Raw genomic sequence first — 17453 nt, 5'->3', positions numbered from 1 at the left:
ACTTCACCATCTAATTAGCACAATGTGGCAACATCCACACTGATATCCTGTTCACCACAATCATCTTTGCAAGACTTTATTTTCTGCTTCCAAAGTAACATTAAGGAAGACAGCTGCTCTCACATTCCACACATCAAGCCATAAACATTTATCAAGGTGCCAATGGAGAGCAACACTTCTGGGTTGTCAATATTTAATCTGCAGTAAAATTAAATGACGGGTCATTAGACCCAGTTCATCAAGTCAGGAATTCAGTGAGCTGGATGTCAGGAAGCTTCTGAGCAAAGCATATGGAATCTTCTGCCACATTTGACCATGGAAACCTCACACAGGATCTGTATATGCACCCTACAAATGCACAGCCCACAACACCCCTCTGTGTTTTTAAGCACAGCCTGCATCAACACCATCACCCCTGAGAAATCGCCACACTGCAGCTGTGGACAGGCAGCCTTGACCCCTTCATTGCTGTGGCAGAGTCCAACATAGAATGAAGGGCTGTCATTAGCTTTTAGTAATGGAATAATTTCCACAAGCTTTGTCCCAGGGAACTTCAGGTGATGTGCTAGTAAAAACCACACTGCTAACCAAGAAGCTCTGTCCCTTGCTCCCCTTTCTCATTTGAAGGTCACTGGAAGGCAAAAATAAAAGGATTTATGATCCTCTCTTAGAAACCTGATGTGGTAGTCCTCCTCTTCATTTAAGTGTCTGAAAATGGCACATCACTGTGCAACCCTATTTTTCCTGCACAAAGAAGGACCAAAACCATTTCTGGCTTATTGTAAAGTCTCAGCCATCAGCAATGCAGAATTACAACACTCATTTGTCAGACTATTAGAACTTCTTCCATTTCAAAGACTTCTCCATGCTCTCTACACTTTAACAAACTTGGGTTGATGGAAGCTCCTTCCTCAGACCACGCTGGGAGAAACACATAAAGACAACATCTGTCCTTGGGCTGATAATTAGCAGCCGTGCCTTCACACCTGTTGTAGTGTGTTTTGTTTAAAGTTCATGTCTGCCCCATTTGCCTCCTTAATCCGAGCTGCCAATCTTCCCAAGGTCCTCCCTAATCCCCTCCATTCCAAGTTGTCAGTCCTCCCTTTCCCCTCCCCTTTCTCCAGAATGTTCCTTGTCAATCCTCCCTAGCCCTACCCTTCTTTCCAGAGCGTTCCCTGTCTATTTTGTTATACTTGGCACCCTATTTGTTACTTTGTGTTATTCCACTCCCCTACTTCTCCTCATAGGTTTATAATAGTTTAGTCCCACCTTAGACCACTCCCCAGCTTTACCCTCATTGGTTGATGTTCCTGCACCCCTCCTCCTGAGTTACTGTATAAAACTTCTGTTCACACCCCCCCCCCCCCCCCCCCCCCGAGTCTTGCCTTGGGGCTACATCTTGTCCGTCTGATAAATACACTCTGGTTTACCCCAAGACCCGTGTCTTAGTTATCTGTCCCTATGCCGAACCTGCCAATAAGTGGGATTGCAAAATTATCAGGGGGATGGTCGCACCCCTGCACTCGTTGCCCAGCATGCCCCGTGATGGCACGCTGCAACACACACCCTTTATGCAGCTTAAGAATGAGGCAAAGGAAGTGGTGAATGCTGAAGCAACTTGTCTGATCAGGTCTAAGGAGAGGACAAAAGCTCCTCTGCCTTATGGCTATAGCCTTGCCACACGACTTCTCTTTATTTATTTAACCAGTAATAAGTAAAATACAAATTATCTTCACTAAAGGAAAATTTCCCAACCTACAGCCAAGCAAATCCTTTTGCTTCCTCCACACATTCTTTGCAAATAAGAAAAAGAGCACTGCAGTTTTTATACTAGCACAGACCTCAGGGCAAAATGTAACTGCATATGGCCTGTTCCTCATATTTCCCATTGGTTTATGTTTGTTCCAGTTCTCTCTTTAACGGGCAATTTTCTTGCAAAATTTTCTCCTTCACAGCACATTACTGTTCTTAATTAGAACATTCCTAAACAATTCAAACCTCTGTTCACCACAGATAACTCACAGGCAGGTATCACCCACGACTGCCATCAGTGGAAAGTGCTTGGGGAGCTGCTATGGTCTTTTGGAAAAGCTCCCTCATCAGAATATCAGCATCAACTCTGCTCTTCAACTCTATGCCATTTCTTCTCTTTTGCAAGGTCGAAATTCTTCAAAGTAGTGTCATCAAAATAAAGTTTTTAAAACGTAATTAGATTACTTAATTATTTGTGAGTATATTTCTCTTTTGCAGAATATGTGTGGATGTATTGTAGTTTTCACCTGCTGTCACATGCAGTTTGTGCCTTCCAATTTGATTTTTTTTTACCACATCAAAAAAGGAAACCCAGACCTGCTTTCTCTGCATGTTCTGTTAATCTGCCCCTGCCATACTTACTGCTCATGTGTCTAATTTGGCATAAGGTGACACAGATTCCTGGCACAGACATTTACATTTTTGCATTATTGTGACTTGGAAGATTATTTTTTACTTATATGTGTTCTCCTCATTAGGATATTAGAGGAAATTTTACTAATTTCACCACTGATTTAATCTCATGAACCTCAAAATGTTATAATTTGCTGTATCCATTTCCAACATCACACTCCTTGTACCAGGCATGTCCTCTCTGGAAGTGTTCTGTTTCTGAAACTTATTTTATTCTGATTAATCTCTTTGAAACAGCCTCACATTTGTTATCAAGACTCCACACAACTCCCAGTACTCAGAAGAAGCAGCAGAAATGTAATTGCTTGCAAATTGTGTAATTAATTCATGTGAATAAGGCAGGGACACAGCAGAAAGAATACAGTGTGGGGAACTTAGATCTAATACCTTTAAGCATGACCCTGTACTGTCTTGGAATTTCAGAAAATTATATAATAAATACACCACTTAAAGAACCTTAAGATTACAAAGAACACTAACAGTACAAAGTGAACCTCACTCACATAAGCACCCCAAGTATCATCATCATTAAGGGGAATAGCTGGATTATTGTCTACAGTAGTTCTCAAAGCCTGGCAAATTCCACTGATAAGCAGTACGGGAGGAGCAGACAGCAGCTTTCACTCTTATTCAGTCAATGAGATCCTAGACTCACTTTTCAGAGACAAGTAAATCTGCTAAATACTATGTTCCTTAACAGAACAGAGAATGGAAAGTAATAAAACCCTGAACAGATGTTCAAAGTATCTAGAAGGTAAAACAGGAATTTATACAGAAATGCAGTTTTATTACAAGTGCTGTTATTGCTACTGTTTAAGTGTGCTAATACAAAATGTATTTATTAAAGAAAGTCCCAATTAAGAAAATTGTTTAAGTAACTCTCAGTAGTGCAAGCAACACAACTCTGAATGATTCTGCAGCTTTAACATTAAAAAAAAATAGTATGAAAGCATATGAACTTGTAGGAAAAGATGAAGAGCAGAAATGAAATAAAAATTACTCCTGAAATTCTATATGGATATTTTTTAATTTAGTGCTGGGGACTATTGAACACTTCTGTGACTTCTTAGTTTTGTTCAAGAGAATGATATTACTAACTGTGAGTGCAGTCCTCCAGTGCTGAGGTGTCGCCCTGATTATCAAGAGTTTTCTAAAGCCGTCTGAGTTTACATTCTTGTAGAGAACTTTCCCACACAACTTTCTGTAAACAACCTATTGTTTTGCATTTTTTCATAGAGGCGGAGAAATTTGATGTACACGTAGTTTGTCCAGTGTTGTTGGAGAGGTGGCACGTTCACCCTCCAATCCACTGGCACCTTTTGAGAACTATAAAAGACTGGAGTCAGAGAAAGGCTGTGGTGCGTCATTTTTCCTTGTGTCATCTGTTGACATCGAGGAAATGGGAATTTTGTCTCTGATTTGAGCAGACTGAGGCTGGCACATACAAGTTACAGCAGCTGAAAGCTGGGAGCAGGACAGAGATGCAGTGCTTCAGGAAAAAAGACAGAGAGGAACAGCTTTGCTTTGATCTTTTCACATATAGGCAAAATAAGGCTCACAACTTTTTTTTCCTTTTTTCCAGAATTATTGCTGTTTTATTGAATAAAATATCAATTTCAAGCATGTGTCACAGAGGCTTCTACTTTAAGTAAGAAAAACATTAAAGACCTCTTGCTGGAATATTAGCAATATGTCGATCTCTTGATAGAAAGAATTAAGTCTTCACACTCACAGAATGTCTACACCAAGAATTCATGTAAAATATTTAAAAGGAAACAAAGCTAATTTTTAATACATATTTAAATGTCTTGATCATAATAAAAAAAAAATCATCAAAGAGCTGAAGTTATACTCAACAGCAGTATAATGGACAATTCTATTTCTCTGGAATTCCATCAATTTGCTAATAAACTGAGACACACACTGGAACTAAGACTTGAGGCGGTAATAATATAATCTCTTGAAGAAACTGTGAGAAATACACTCTGACAGATGGACTGGGGCTTCAATCTACGGCAGACAACCGTAGTCGTAAGTGGAGTTGCAGGACACACACCAGGGGGCAGGTGTGCACAGCACCGGGAGAAGATGACACGTGGGTAATAGCGCTGGCAATGCCACATGCAAGGCTTGTAATGAGAGATTAAGGCTTTTCACGCGGTTTTTAAATTGCTCCTGGGGCTCTGGGTTATTTTGTTTTGCTTTGGTTTGGCTTCTTTAAAAATTTCTTTATTTTCAAGTAAAGAAAGATCCCCGCTGTTGCCCGGCCCCGTTTCTCCCGGTGCTGCCACAGCACTCTAGCTCTGCCGGCGGTACGCCTCCTTGTTGGCGGCTGCGGTGTCCTGCGTGCCGCGGCCTATGCGCCTCCCGGACAGCCAGAAGGCCCCGCGGTCGCAGCCGCCGCTCTGCCCAGCGCCCGAGGTCGCGGCCCCGGCCTGCCCCGGCCCCTCACGGCGCTCCTCCTGCGCCCCGCTGGTGCCAGGGAAGGCGACAGCGCCGGGGCCGGCCTGGTGGGGACCCGCGTCCATGCGGCGCCGCGCCAGCTCGCTGCACCGGTCGGCGGCCAACGCGATGAGCTGCCGCACGAAGGCGGCTGTCTGCTCCTGCAGGAAGGGCTGCAGCTCCCGCGCCAGGGCCTCCTCGTGCAGCCCGTAGCGGCACAGGCTGGCCACGATCCTGCCCTGCGCGAAGGCCACGTCCCACCAGCAGCCCCCGCACAGCACCTCGTTCAGCCACAGCTCCAGCGGCCGCAGGATGTCGGCGTAGTTGCTGAAGAAAAGCGCCCAGGTCTCGGGAGAGAACCCCGCCACGTGGGCTCGGGACTGCGGCCCCGCGGCGCCCGGCTCCTCTCCCAGGCTGGCGCTCCGGGACACCGAGGGGTCCAACACAGACATCTCCACGAAGTCGTGGTCGGGCAGCGCCGGGTAGATGATGGTGTGCACGGTCCGCCTGCACAGCGGGCACGACGGGTTCTTCCTGACCCAGCGCACGATGCAGCCCTGGCAGAACTGGTGCAAGCAGGAGCCCACGTAGGTGATGTTACCCGAGGCTTCGCGGCAGATGGGGCAGCTCCACTCTGCCCCCGTGGCCATGCTGGCTGTGGTGGCAGGCTGGGGACAGCTAAGGAACTGGAGCTGCTCGCCCTCGCTGGTGTCACACGCTGTCGGGAGGGAAAGGCCGTGTTCATTGCTGTCCCAGGGAGAAGGGGAAGGAATGGCCATGCCCCCGGAGAAACTATCATCCTGGCTCACTGGGCCTTGTCACCCACCCAGAAGACACCCGTGGGCCACAGTTCAACTTCAGTTGCCTGTGCCGAGCAGGCATGATGGGGAAACAGGAGTGGTGGCCCCGGAACTGGCGCTGGGAGCTTCCCTTGGCAGCCACCCAGCACCTGAGGAAGCCTCACCTTCAGTCCTTTTTCACTCCATTTTAATAACCACCGTGAGGGTGGGGGAAGAGTGGGGATAACATTTTACCAGGGAGAGGGATATGTGTCTAGTGTGGTGAGAGGTTGAGATTAGTGTTTTTTGATTTGGCAGTGTAGTGAAGCTTACCGAAAAGCTTTTGCAGATGACTGGAACTAATGGCAAGTCCACTCTTCAAAACAGCAATAATTTAAACGTTTCGGGGTAAACCGCAAGCCTGCAACATGAAACAGTGTTTTTTTACTGGTTTTCTGTGGAGGTGTGCCTTTGAGACAAGAGCTTCAGGGACAGGTAGCATTTTGTGCACAGTGATTTACAAAAGTGGCTAGTCCTAAAATGGGAGTTACATAGCTTATATCTAGATAGTGAAGGAGAGTTGTGCTTGAGTAAATACTTGCCAGAATTAGCTAATTCTACATTAACTTTGCTTCCTAGGCAGAAGTACTCATCAAGGGAAGTTCTTTCCTTCTTACTTTTGTGACCAAGCTGGTTTTCACCAGTGAACAGCATTTTGTCATTCCATGGTATCATACTGCACATTGCTGTAAGCACACCCACCACAACTGAAATGTTATTTTTGCACCAGTCCATACCCTTTCTCTTCCCATGTGTCATGATAATTTCTGCCAGACACTGAAATGTAAGTGGTTTCTTAGTGCCCTAAGGCAGCAAAGGCATTAAGGGAAACTGAAAAGACTGGGAATAGTTCTAAACTCGGAAACTTCCACATAGGCTTTGTTATTCATGGAGCTGTGCTGCAGAGCCAGCAAAAGCCCATAGAAATATGACAAACTAGCTCCGTGGCATTAAAGATTGCGTCAAGAACCAGCTTCCTCAATCCCGGTGAGCCTGACGCAAATTCACAGGGCTGCACCACGGTTCTCATAGCACTAATGCCAATACTTGCTGTTCTGCAGAAAATAAGTTAATTAAGACATCACTGTTGAAGGCAGACTGTGAGTAAAATACTTCTTATTTAACATTTTCAACATGTTTTCCCTTGAGGGCTTTTTGATACACTCTAATGTAAGATTGTCAACAAAAACTTATTGGGATCTTTATAAGGGGATTCAAGAGAATAAATTCTGTCCTACAAATCAATTCTATATACTTTGCAGCCCCTATGAAAGCCAACAGAGAAATGGTTAACACAAGAATTGATTTGTCACTAGATAGTCTTTGAAGGGATATGTTAAAATATAGATCAAGACATCTCTGAAAATTCCCTTCATTGTGAAAGAGGTGATAAATGTAAAATGAACAGACACAATGTAAAAAAAGATTTTGAAAGTAAAAATCTATTGAAATCCCCTGAAATACAAACGTGAGCAGGAAATACAGATGTTAGCAAGGACTGAATGAAAAAAGAGTAAACACTGCACGCAAAATTTATGCTGTACTCACAAACTGAGATTAAGATAAACATTGTCTCATGGAACTGAGAAGTAACAAGTTATTAATGAGAATAAATACGTTACCTTTAAAATTTTTCATTTAAAAAGCAATAGCAACTATTTCTAGAATAAAAATGTTTGTAAGTCTGCAAAAACAATATTACTACACCTTTTCTTCTAAATACTAAAGAAAGTCAAAGCTAATTTAAACTGACCAGATTTGAATTTTATTCTTTTACCAAACACAGTGTCCCAGCAGGACAGGAAAGGTTTAGTTTCCAGTCCTTCCTCTCCCAAAATCAGTCAATTCAGCAGAGTGTGGAGATGGAGACTGGCATCATGCTGTTTTTTTCAGGGAGGAGGCCAGGGGTGGGGGGGAGTGTTGCCAGCAGTCTTCACCTAGGATAAGCCTAAGGCTGAGAAAAAGCCTTTCCCAAATAAAATCTCATTGAAACCACTTGTAAAATAAGCTGGTTTATGTGAAGAAAAAAAAAAGAAAAAAAAAAAAAAAAAAAAGGCCATTTTTCATAAGAAGTGTTTCTGAGGACTACCAGCCAGTTTTACCCTCAAATCAGCTTTAATAACAGGCTGGTGAATTGCAGTGCCCTGCAGGACTTCAGGCTGCAGTACCGCAGCAGAAAGGAAAGCAAGACTGCTAAAGATGCAATTCAAAGAGGACCCCCCAAACTCTCAGCCTTTTTTTATAAGTGTTTCATCTCTACAGCAGAACTCAGCTATCAGGGGGTTCCCTTTCATTATTTTTGCAATATGTTTGTCACTCAGCTCACTGGACACTTCCACAGTGGACGCTTGTCCTGCTGTGTATGGTCCTTGAAACAAAAGTGTGTGATATTATGGGGGCTGAAAGCTGAGCTTTAATTTCATTTCTATGTGCTGTTCACTTAGGAGTTGGACTCAATGATCCTTGTGGGTCCTTTCCAGCTCAGAACATCCTGTGACTCTTTAAAGTAGTAGTAGACTTGTAAGAAGATGCCCTAATGGTAAGAGATAAGTAGCAAGTAACTGAAAAGCGACCAGTGTAACTGTCTTTGGAGCTGGTCCTTCTTTGACCAGGTTAGGAGGGCTCCAGAGGTACAATTCAGCCTCAAGGTTTTTTTTGATCTATGATAGATTTCAAACGAGTAATATTACTCTGTCTTATTAGCATATACCTGCAGGTTCTATAGAATACAGTAACAGCTTTCGAAAACAAGTTTTCCTTAGTAATAATGCCTGAGCTCTTCCTCAACTGCTGGCAAAACCAAAAGAGAAACATTTGCTGAAAATGCATTTTTAAATTGCATAAATGAGAGGCCTGAGGCTTCTCTCCCTAAAGGTGTCCTGTTGCTGGTGTTAAAACTGAGTCCGCAGCATGACCACTCACTGATGCCCAAGGCTAAGTTCTACCCACAAATCCAAAACCAGAGCACGGAAATATCTTCTCAGGCTTGAGCATGATGTGCAATAAACTATATTAGATTGAAAGCACTCAACTGAAGGCAGCATAGACTCAAACTGTTTCTGAAAATAATTTTTTCTCTTCTTCTCTTCACTGCACCAGCATTTGCACAGCTGACCTACTAGAATAGGCTTAATAATTTATTTCTAATTTTTTTTCTTTTTTAAATAAAGTTCATTTTTATGCCTGAGGATTTCTCTGACCTAGCTCAGCATGGGGTCATGAAAGGTGTATGGAAGGAAGATGGAAACTGTAGGAATGTTTTCCCAAGTCAAACAGGGAACAGAACTAATACCTACTGTGTAGTCCCAGCACCAGAAATGTGTCCTGTCTGTTTACACTCCCTCCATTGTTTTGTGCTTCTCTGCCAGGAAGACAGTCAGGACAACTACCTCACTCCTGATTAAAATTCCCACTTGGAGTGTTTAATTTTCATGTTGGCATTTAATTGAAAATGAGCAATAAAGGACCTTATAAGTGAAAGTGGGAATTAATATGTGCTAGTGAATTCTGGGTGTAAGTCACCCCATTTGCCTTTCTTGAATCCATCCAAGGCTGACCAAGTGACCTGCTGACCCTAGAAGCTCCATATCCAGCCTCTTCAGGCAGCAATTAAATAAAGAGCAGATGATGGAAGAGTAATAAATTAACTGTCTAGAATCATGCTTCTCCACTCCCTTTTTTGATTTTTCCTTCCATGTGCTTCTGTGGTAATTACAGAGCAGATCAGTGACGTCAAGATTGCTGGAACTGCTTACAATTCCCTACTTTTTTAAAAGCCACTGCAGGAGGGGTGGCTTCACCTTCACCTCAGGCAATCATATTTGAGAAACAAATAAAACTACCAAACAAAGGTGCCTCCAGAAGCCAGACAAGTCCTGCTCTCTGTGCCACCTCTTCCTGGACATCATGTTGCCTCTCTCCACCTTTTCCGCTGCAACTGCATTGCAGATACTTTCACAAAGACCGGTCATGGTATAACTAATTACATAGTGAAATTAGTTGTGCTTATTTTCAGATTTTGCTAATTTAATACCTGTATTGTAGGCATAGAAACCAGACTGAGAAATACATTAGAAAGCCTGTTAAATAAGTTCACCTAAGGTGTGGCTAAAAGACTTAATGGTAGACATCAAATAAAATCTTCCAATTAAAGACTCAGAACAAGAAATGAAACACAGTCTTTCAGTTTGTGCAGCTGAAGGAAATTGGTGGCTAATTTCAAGTTTCTGTTGGCATTTCAAAATTAAAATACCAGGAATGACCAGGAGGAAGGATAGTGCAAATTTTGTTTGTACAGGCCCAGTGAGAGTCCATGGAAGTCACAGGGAATCTGTCCTCCACACCAGAGTTTATCTCTTTGCCCAGCAATCGCCCTGAGCCACATGACCAAATCACATCACTTGTCTTCTTTTGTTACTGCTACAGTAGATTGAGATATTCCTTTGCTTTCTTCCATCAAACAAACAAACAAAAAAAAAAAACAAACAAAACAACAAAACCCAATCAAAGAAAAAAACAAAAACAAAACAGTCACTGCCTTAAGGCTGAGGAACAGATGCTTAAATACTGCCAATCTTTTCTTTGGTGAAAGAGAACTGTTCAATGAAGTCTAATATTATGTTTGTACTCTATTCAGGGGATTATTTAATAGCAGTATAAACCTGCAACATAGCATTTGAATACATTTGAAATATATAGGTCCTTTTAAAATGAAAACATGACCATTAAAAACAGTAAGTAGGTTTATAAGCAACACCACTAACACCTAACTCTATGTACAAAATCAGGACAACTTCAAGCTAAATTTTTCTCTCATTAGTATGCTGGCTGTTTGAATGTAAAACAAGTCAGTCTTTATGCTAAAATTCATTGCTTTCCACAGTATTAAAGGATTACAAAGTTGTATTTCTCAGGTGTTCAAAAATCTGAAAATATAAAACTCTGAAAAGCAAAGTCTATCTTTTAAATCATTAATCACAAGCATTTAAATTTAAAACATTTTTTATCTGTGATGCAAATAAATCATATCTACGAGAAACAATGATCATAACTGAAGGTGAAACAATTCTCTTGCACCAAGAAGTGTACACCTTTTGTTAACAGTAAAGGTATCAGGAAAGGAAAATATTTGGTTGAGTTTTGGGGGGAGGTTTGTTTGGATTTTTTCCTAAAAGGATGAAATATTTTTCCTTTTTTTTCCTCCACTGCATACTAGCACTGAAAGAGTATTAATGCACTGAAGACTCCTTTGAAGTGTTACCCTTTAGGTATCATTAGATGGTACAATGTCACAGATTCCTTTCACTGAATAAAACAGTGATTTAAAGAGATTCTATTATTGTAATAGAATTTTGTTCTGTTATGTTAGTCTGTGATGCTTGTATTAATATTTGTGTTTTAGAAACTCAGTGATGCAGGAGGAATATGAGGCAGAAAGAAAAGGCAAAGTGTATCACTGAGACAGCGGATCTAAGTCTAAGCCTTCATTTTGATTTAAGAAAACAACATTCTCTGGTTAAGGTAAACTTTGGACTCCAAACAGACACCAGTAATAAAAGAGTTGAGAACTCTTTTGGTGGAAGTCTTAAGAAAATCAAACCAGCTTTAGTGAACCTAAAAAATACCTGCAGGGGAACCACACATAATCCAACTGTAATAATATTTCATGATAGTCATGATGCCGACATGACATGGATAATTTTCTTTCTGCAGAAAGCAAATTCAAAGTCTTATACAACTTGAACAAAAAATAACAAAAAAATTAGAATGTTCTAACCTGTTTACAAGATTTGTGCTGCAGATTACTGACCTGAGAGACACAGTATGTCTATGATAAAGAAAGAACAGTAAGGATTCCATTTCAAGTCTCCTTGTGCAGAGGAATCAAAAGCTGGCTATTCTGAGGCTAATAGGCATAGTCAAATGAATGATTTAGTGGCAATCCAGAAGTGAGATGTTCTCAGTTTCTATAGGTAGGGGGAGAAGTGAGCATGGAACATGTGTCAGTAAGTCAGGCTCAATATCTCATATACCACAAGCCTCCTTGATCACTCAGTACTTTCTGGTACTGCTGTCCTCCAAGATTGCAGTGCAGGCATGCATCAAACATGGTAAAAAATGCAATTTCTTTAAACACTTCATCACTACTTTACTACACTGCTAGCATTTCATAACACTTCATTCATTTGTGCTCCAAAGTAATTTATACTCATATCTCACAAACATCTTGATGTCATTTTGACTGGAGTTCTGTAATCAAAAAAGGGACTGCCCTTGCTCTGCTGTTGATGCCTTCCAAGTTACAGAAGAAAGAGGCTTTGAACTAAGGTCTGCTGATTAAATTTAAAGACTTTTATGCTACTGTAACCAGTATGAATATTTGCTGAATCATAATTAGGTTTCAAAGTTCTATTTACATTTGGATTTTCCATCAGATTTCTCTCCACTAGCATGGCATCTGCCCTTAAATTTGCCCTCACAACTGTGTGAGAGCATGTATATCAACGCTTGAGGCTCTCCCCTCTACCCAGAATGTTTGCAAGGCAGACACCTATTGAACTACTGTGGATGCAGTTTTTTATATCCTGCTGTAACAGCGGCCATCAATTGAGTGTAGATCACAGACTATAAACTCTGTTTATTACTAGAAAAGTTATAAGCCTAAGCATCATTTTTCCAATCTCTCTAAATATTTCAACACAGGAAAAAATGAAGCTCCAAAGGAAACCCAGGCCCTGGAAGCAATCAGCCCCCTGACCTTACCAGAGAATTGTGTCAATTCTACCAGCCTCTCCTTTGTACAACACCAACTCTCTGTCTCCTCAAGGCAGGACTGCACTATGCAGCATCTGAGTTCCTGTAAGAAAAAAAGAGCCAAAGCCACAATAGGCAACATAATATCCCCCTTCTCTGGTTATATAAGATTTTGATGTCAATGTGGAAAAATCTTCACAGAAATTAATGCTACCAGGTGATTTTCTAAGTATCAGTAAGCTTTCCTGGCTACCCTCAGTCATTAGAAGATGATGTTTAATCTCATAGCATTCAGGCCACTGTTGTAGTTGCTAAATCACTGCTTTTGGGACATATCTTGGTAGCCTGGGATGCTCTGTGTAATGTGGAGGGAGGCAGGCAGAGTCCCACCATCCTGGTTGACTAAGTTCACTGTGCTGCTGTGTGAAGAATCTTGTGCTAGCCAGTTTACTGGGAAATCATTCTTAGCTCAAGCCACATCAAAGTAAAATTCAAGTAAAATAATTCATTGCATTCAATATAGAAGCAGCTACAGAAACTTAAATGAAGAATGAAGGAAAAAGCACTTTTAAACTACTTATGGCTAAATTCAATCAGAAGTGGTATTGCTCCCCCACTGGCAGATTGTCTCATCACTTTTCCTAACACTTTGTTAGAGAATCTGCACTTACTCATTTTAACGAGTAAAAGTCTGTTTTTCATGGCACATTTTGTACAACCTGACCTTCTAAAGACCTAGGGCTGAGACAGACTAAATCTTGCTTTACAAACTTTGGCCATTCCGTCATGTTAATGAAATTATCTGTCTTTTCCTCCCTGCTGAAATAGTTTCACTTCTTTCAGGGAATCCATTTTTTTTAACCCAAGTGTCAGTTTCTGTGTTTGGTTAATTAACTCTTGCACCTAACAAATTAAAATCTCTTCTTTTATTAAGTAACTCCTAGATCTTTACTTAGGAAGCGTCTTTGTTGCTCTTATGAATCAGTCTGTGAGGAGACTCATGGTTGGGGTAATCCCCACCAACTCCTCATATCTGAGCACACTAAATGCAACATCCACTCCACGTGCAGTATTCCATGGCCCTTTTGTCATCCACATCTGATTTTCCTTTATAGAATGGTCATTCCTTCAGAAAAGGTGGCAAAATATCACTGATGAGGTACACTAATGGTTGCCTTTCAAAAGGTTCAAATTCAGCCAGACAGAAGTTAAGCAGTCTTAGAGATGATATCTCTTTATTATCTTCCATTTCTGCCTCTCCTTGTTTCTTACTAAATGGTACCTGTGCACCATCACGTTTGTTTTGATTTCTTGGCTTTTGTGTTACCTTTTTTCTTACAAGAGTTACGAGCTTCAGGTGTGTTAAAGGACATTATGCTTCTATGAAAATATAACAATTTTAGCTATAAAAGGAGCAGTGCCTCTGTCTTGAAGAATGCCATCTTTTATGCCCTGTGGCTCACACCTAATTAGTCTTCTTTTCCTATATTTATTTCCTTACTTTGAAAATTAATAGACTTCATAGTGCACTGGGTAGCTAGGAGGAAGCAGAGGGTCACTGAAGAGATGATCTGAAATAGTCCAGCACACCCTTAGGACAAACTCCAGAGATACTATTAAACACCAGCAACTTAAGAGGAAGAAAAAGCAACTCCCCAAGAGTTGAGTAAGGAGCACAAAGACATTGAAAATCAATGTGCTATAACTTCTGCTACCAACCATCTTGGTCAACTCTGTACGAATGTGCTGGCTGCTACTGGATAACTCATAAGAGCTCACAATCACAAAAGGGAAGTTCTTTGCTAAAAGTAAGTTTTAAAAATTGGAATAATGCAGAGTTTCTGACAAGGACGTTCAGAGAAGTAAACAGTGAGCAGACCTACTCACTGCCTGATCAGCCATTAGAGAAAGTTAATTCGTTTGACAGGGCACTTTGCCAGCTCTGACTTACCTTTCCGAGCTGTTTTGGAATAATTAGGACCATTTCAGAATAGTCTGTCCCTCTCTTGCTGCTACTTCTCTCTCTCGGAACAGGCAGCAGCTGAGAGTCTTGCAGAACGGATAATAAAAAAAAACTGCAAGTGTTCTGCTGCTGCACATGTATGTTAAAACACAGAGGACTGCTCTGGGGCAAAAATGGCATTTCAGACATCAAACACAGAGGTAACTACTGTGAGGGGAAAGGGTGGTACTGCTTAGAATTGCCTAGTAGGAGAATTTAGATGGAAATTATTAGATGGCAGTTATTAAGGGAGGAAAGAATGTTGCTTACGAATTCTAAATTTCCCAATCAAAGCCAATAGGTATTTTCAGAACATTTTGAGAGGAAAAACAGTTGGATGATATTTCATTAAGAACTTGATCTTATTTTCTTTGTTAAAAAAGATTCACGAGAATTATTTGCTCTAGCTTGGTTCTAGTTTAATATACCTGGGCATCTGCCTCCACATTGATTGTCTCACTCAGAAGAATAATGGGAAGGAAAAAAAACTCAGCACTCAAGTTTAGCAAATTGCTGTCTTTTTCCTCCGCACTTTCCTCTCCCATTCTCTCTATCCCTGATAAAAGCAAAGATCTTTATATTCTCACAGCTGCTGTTCAGCACATGTTAACCTACAATGTGCTGCTTCAAGTATTGGTATAGGTCATTAAAAAACTTAAATTAGAGATTTGGACAAAGCATAAAATTCCCAGCCTGTGAATTGTGGATGAATTTTTGTGTGATTGTTTTTTTTCATTATGCCTTTAATCAATCTATTTGTATGCAACTTTACTCAGACATAACAACAGAACTATTACTATAGATTAACAGGAATTTTGTCAAACCTCAACAGAATGTGAAGCAAAAGTGCCATCAGGTACAGCATGATCAGTTTCAACTTCACTTTTAAAGTAACTTGTATAACACTGTAGCAAAAGACACATAACTGCATCCAAAAATGCTTTACAAGCATAGCAGTGCTTTTTCTCACAATTCTCTCATGATTGTCACAAAAAAACTTACACTGTCTGGAAAAGGAAACTTTCTAGGGCATATGATCTGTCATTAATTTTGAAAGCTTCCAAAATTCTGCAGTTCCTCCACTTCTAGAACAAGCTTTATACTTCAGTTATTCAGAGCTTTCCTTTGAAGAGAAAAAAAAAAAAAAAAAAAAAAGGAGAAAAGGAAAAAAAAAAAGAACAACATCAAAACAAAAAACATCTAATTCAGAATTACTAGGTTTTACACATTTCATATTGGTTTTACCAAAACATCCTAAAGACATAACAGAAGAGCAGAATTAGACAGGAGGAGGCACAGAAGAGGCAAAGATAACAAAAGGGGATTTTCACCTTCAAAAAAAATTACCAAAAAGAGCAAAAATTCACAGAAGTTCAAGACAGTTCCCATGGAAGGCCCAGAACTACAGCAAAATCGTGTTGCACGAAGGAGGGCAACACAGCAGAAGTCAGACTGATGGAGAGATGAAGAGATAAAGGATGAAGGTTTTTACAGACCACATTTGAATCAAGTACCTGGAGAGTCTTTATGCATAAGCTGGGGCTGGGGGGAATTTTGCTAAATACCTGTTCTCCAATGTGTTGGACTCCAATACCGCAGCTGTTTGGGTTCCAAGATCTTCATGTGTGGATGCTCATATCTTGGTGCTAAAATTAGGAAATAGAGGGATGGCTTAGACACTGTGCAACTGGTTTGAAAAGGAAGGAGCAAACTGCAGACCTGATGTTAAAATGGTTTTCATGCCCTTACAACCCACATAAGTTACAGTCCCCAGGCCATGCTTTGCTTACTCAACATGCAGAAAAAGGAATAAGTACTGCATTTGGCATGACTGTATGTACTTCTGATGACATTCTTCTGAAGACAACCTGGTACACTGAGTTCCAGTAGGGCATTGATACATAATTCAAAGAGATCCCAGTGGTTTCTAAAGGCAACAGGCAAGTGAATCTTATGAGCTAAGAAATGAACAGGGGAATTCTAGAAAAACAATCCTTCAGCAAGTAATGCAGGGGGTTTGTGCCAAACCTAAGGACTCTGGTCCTTTGTGCTGAAATTCACAACAGGAGTGTTGTTGAGAGAATACTGAAAGACGAAGTACTGCAAGGAGAAGTGTCTGCGTGAGCAATAATTCACCAGAAACAAGAAGTCTGCAGCCCTAGGAGCTGGGACACTGAAGGAGCTTGGTGTGCTGCTCTGAGAGAGGCAGAAAACAAAAGATGGAGTGGTACAGAGGTGTTGTGGTCATGCTCTGCTTAGAACAATGTAGTCAACGGGAGCTAAGTCAAGGAAGGGTCCAAACAGTGACCAAAAGTTGAACTTTACTTCATTAACTCAAAAATACATATTGCTTTTTACACTCCCTCATATGCCAACAAAATAAAACCTGCATATGCATGACAGGTGTGAATAAAGTCCCTCAAATTTCACCAGGTCATAAAATTACATCAGTTAGAACTTTTCCATTTTCTCAATCTCGAAGTAGACATGTGAATTAAGAAGGAAAGGAGGTCAGAGGAGACTTCACCTTTCTATTCTGGTGCTGTGTAAGGGCTGTGCCCATCTCCTCCCACATAAAGAGGCCTATGGAATAAGCTTCATTCTCTGGTGATAGCAGTGACTTACCTTTGTGATACCAGTGCCATGGCAATTTCTGACCCATATTCTGTCACAGCAATCAATAAATCACACTGCTCATGAAACACCATATTCAACATGACCAGACTTATAGCACTGAATTGGTTCTAATCAGAAATGCAGCCCAGCCACAACTAGCACCTCTGATCTCTGAGGCTCAGCTGGAGCACAGGGTAGGTGGTGTATATTCTGCCAAATTTCATACTTCAAAAATATTTTTTGTGAAAGTGTATGATTAAGTTCTTTCAGGTATTTGGACAGACAGATAATATACAGCTAAGAAGGGAAAGATTTTTCTGCCCCTGGGCCTACTATGTTTGCTTCAACTCTGCTCT

The 17453-nt window shown here is 40.9% G+C and overlaps 1 protein-coding gene across 2 annotated transcripts; it reads right to left on the bottom strand.

Moving 5' to 3' along the window:
• Positions 1-4079: 4079 nt before the first annotated feature.
• Positions 4080-12575, bottom strand: LOC128781847 (uncharacterized). 2 transcript variants are annotated; one of them, XM_053931836.1, is made up of 2 exons: positions 12489-12575; positions 4080-6087 (listed from the first exon to the last, which is right to left on the bottom strand). In XM_053931836.1, the coding sequence occupies exon 2, from the start codon at positions 5664-5666 to the stop codon at positions 4743-4745; it is 924 nt and encodes a 307-aa protein (XP_053787811.1). In that variant the 5' UTR covers positions 5667-6087; positions 12489-12575; the 3' UTR covers positions 4080-4742. The 2 variants fall into 2 exon arrangements, with proteins under 2 accessions (XP_053787811.1, XP_053787813.1); XM_053931838.1 differs by lacking the exon at positions 12489-12575 and having other exon boundaries at positions 4080-5605; positions 6000-9332.
• Between the last annotated feature and the right edge of the window lie 4878 nt (positions 12576-17453).

The sequence above is a fragment of the Vidua chalybeata genome, chromosome Z (assembly GCF_026979565.1).
Source record: "Vidua chalybeata isolate OUT-0048 chromosome Z, bVidCha1 merged haplotype, whole genome shotgun sequence".
NCBI lineage: Eukaryota > Metazoa > Chordata > Aves > Passeriformes > Viduidae > Vidua > Vidua chalybeata.
The sequence above is the reverse complement of the archived record's forward strand: the minus strand, read 5'-3'. Positions and strand labels throughout refer to the sequence as shown.

What these genes read in the sequence shown, in the direction of transcription:
- LOC128781847 (XM_053931836.1), bottom strand. Translation starts at nt 5,666, where the DNA reads ATGGCCATTCCTTCCCCTTCTCCCTGGGACAGCAATGAACACGGCCTT.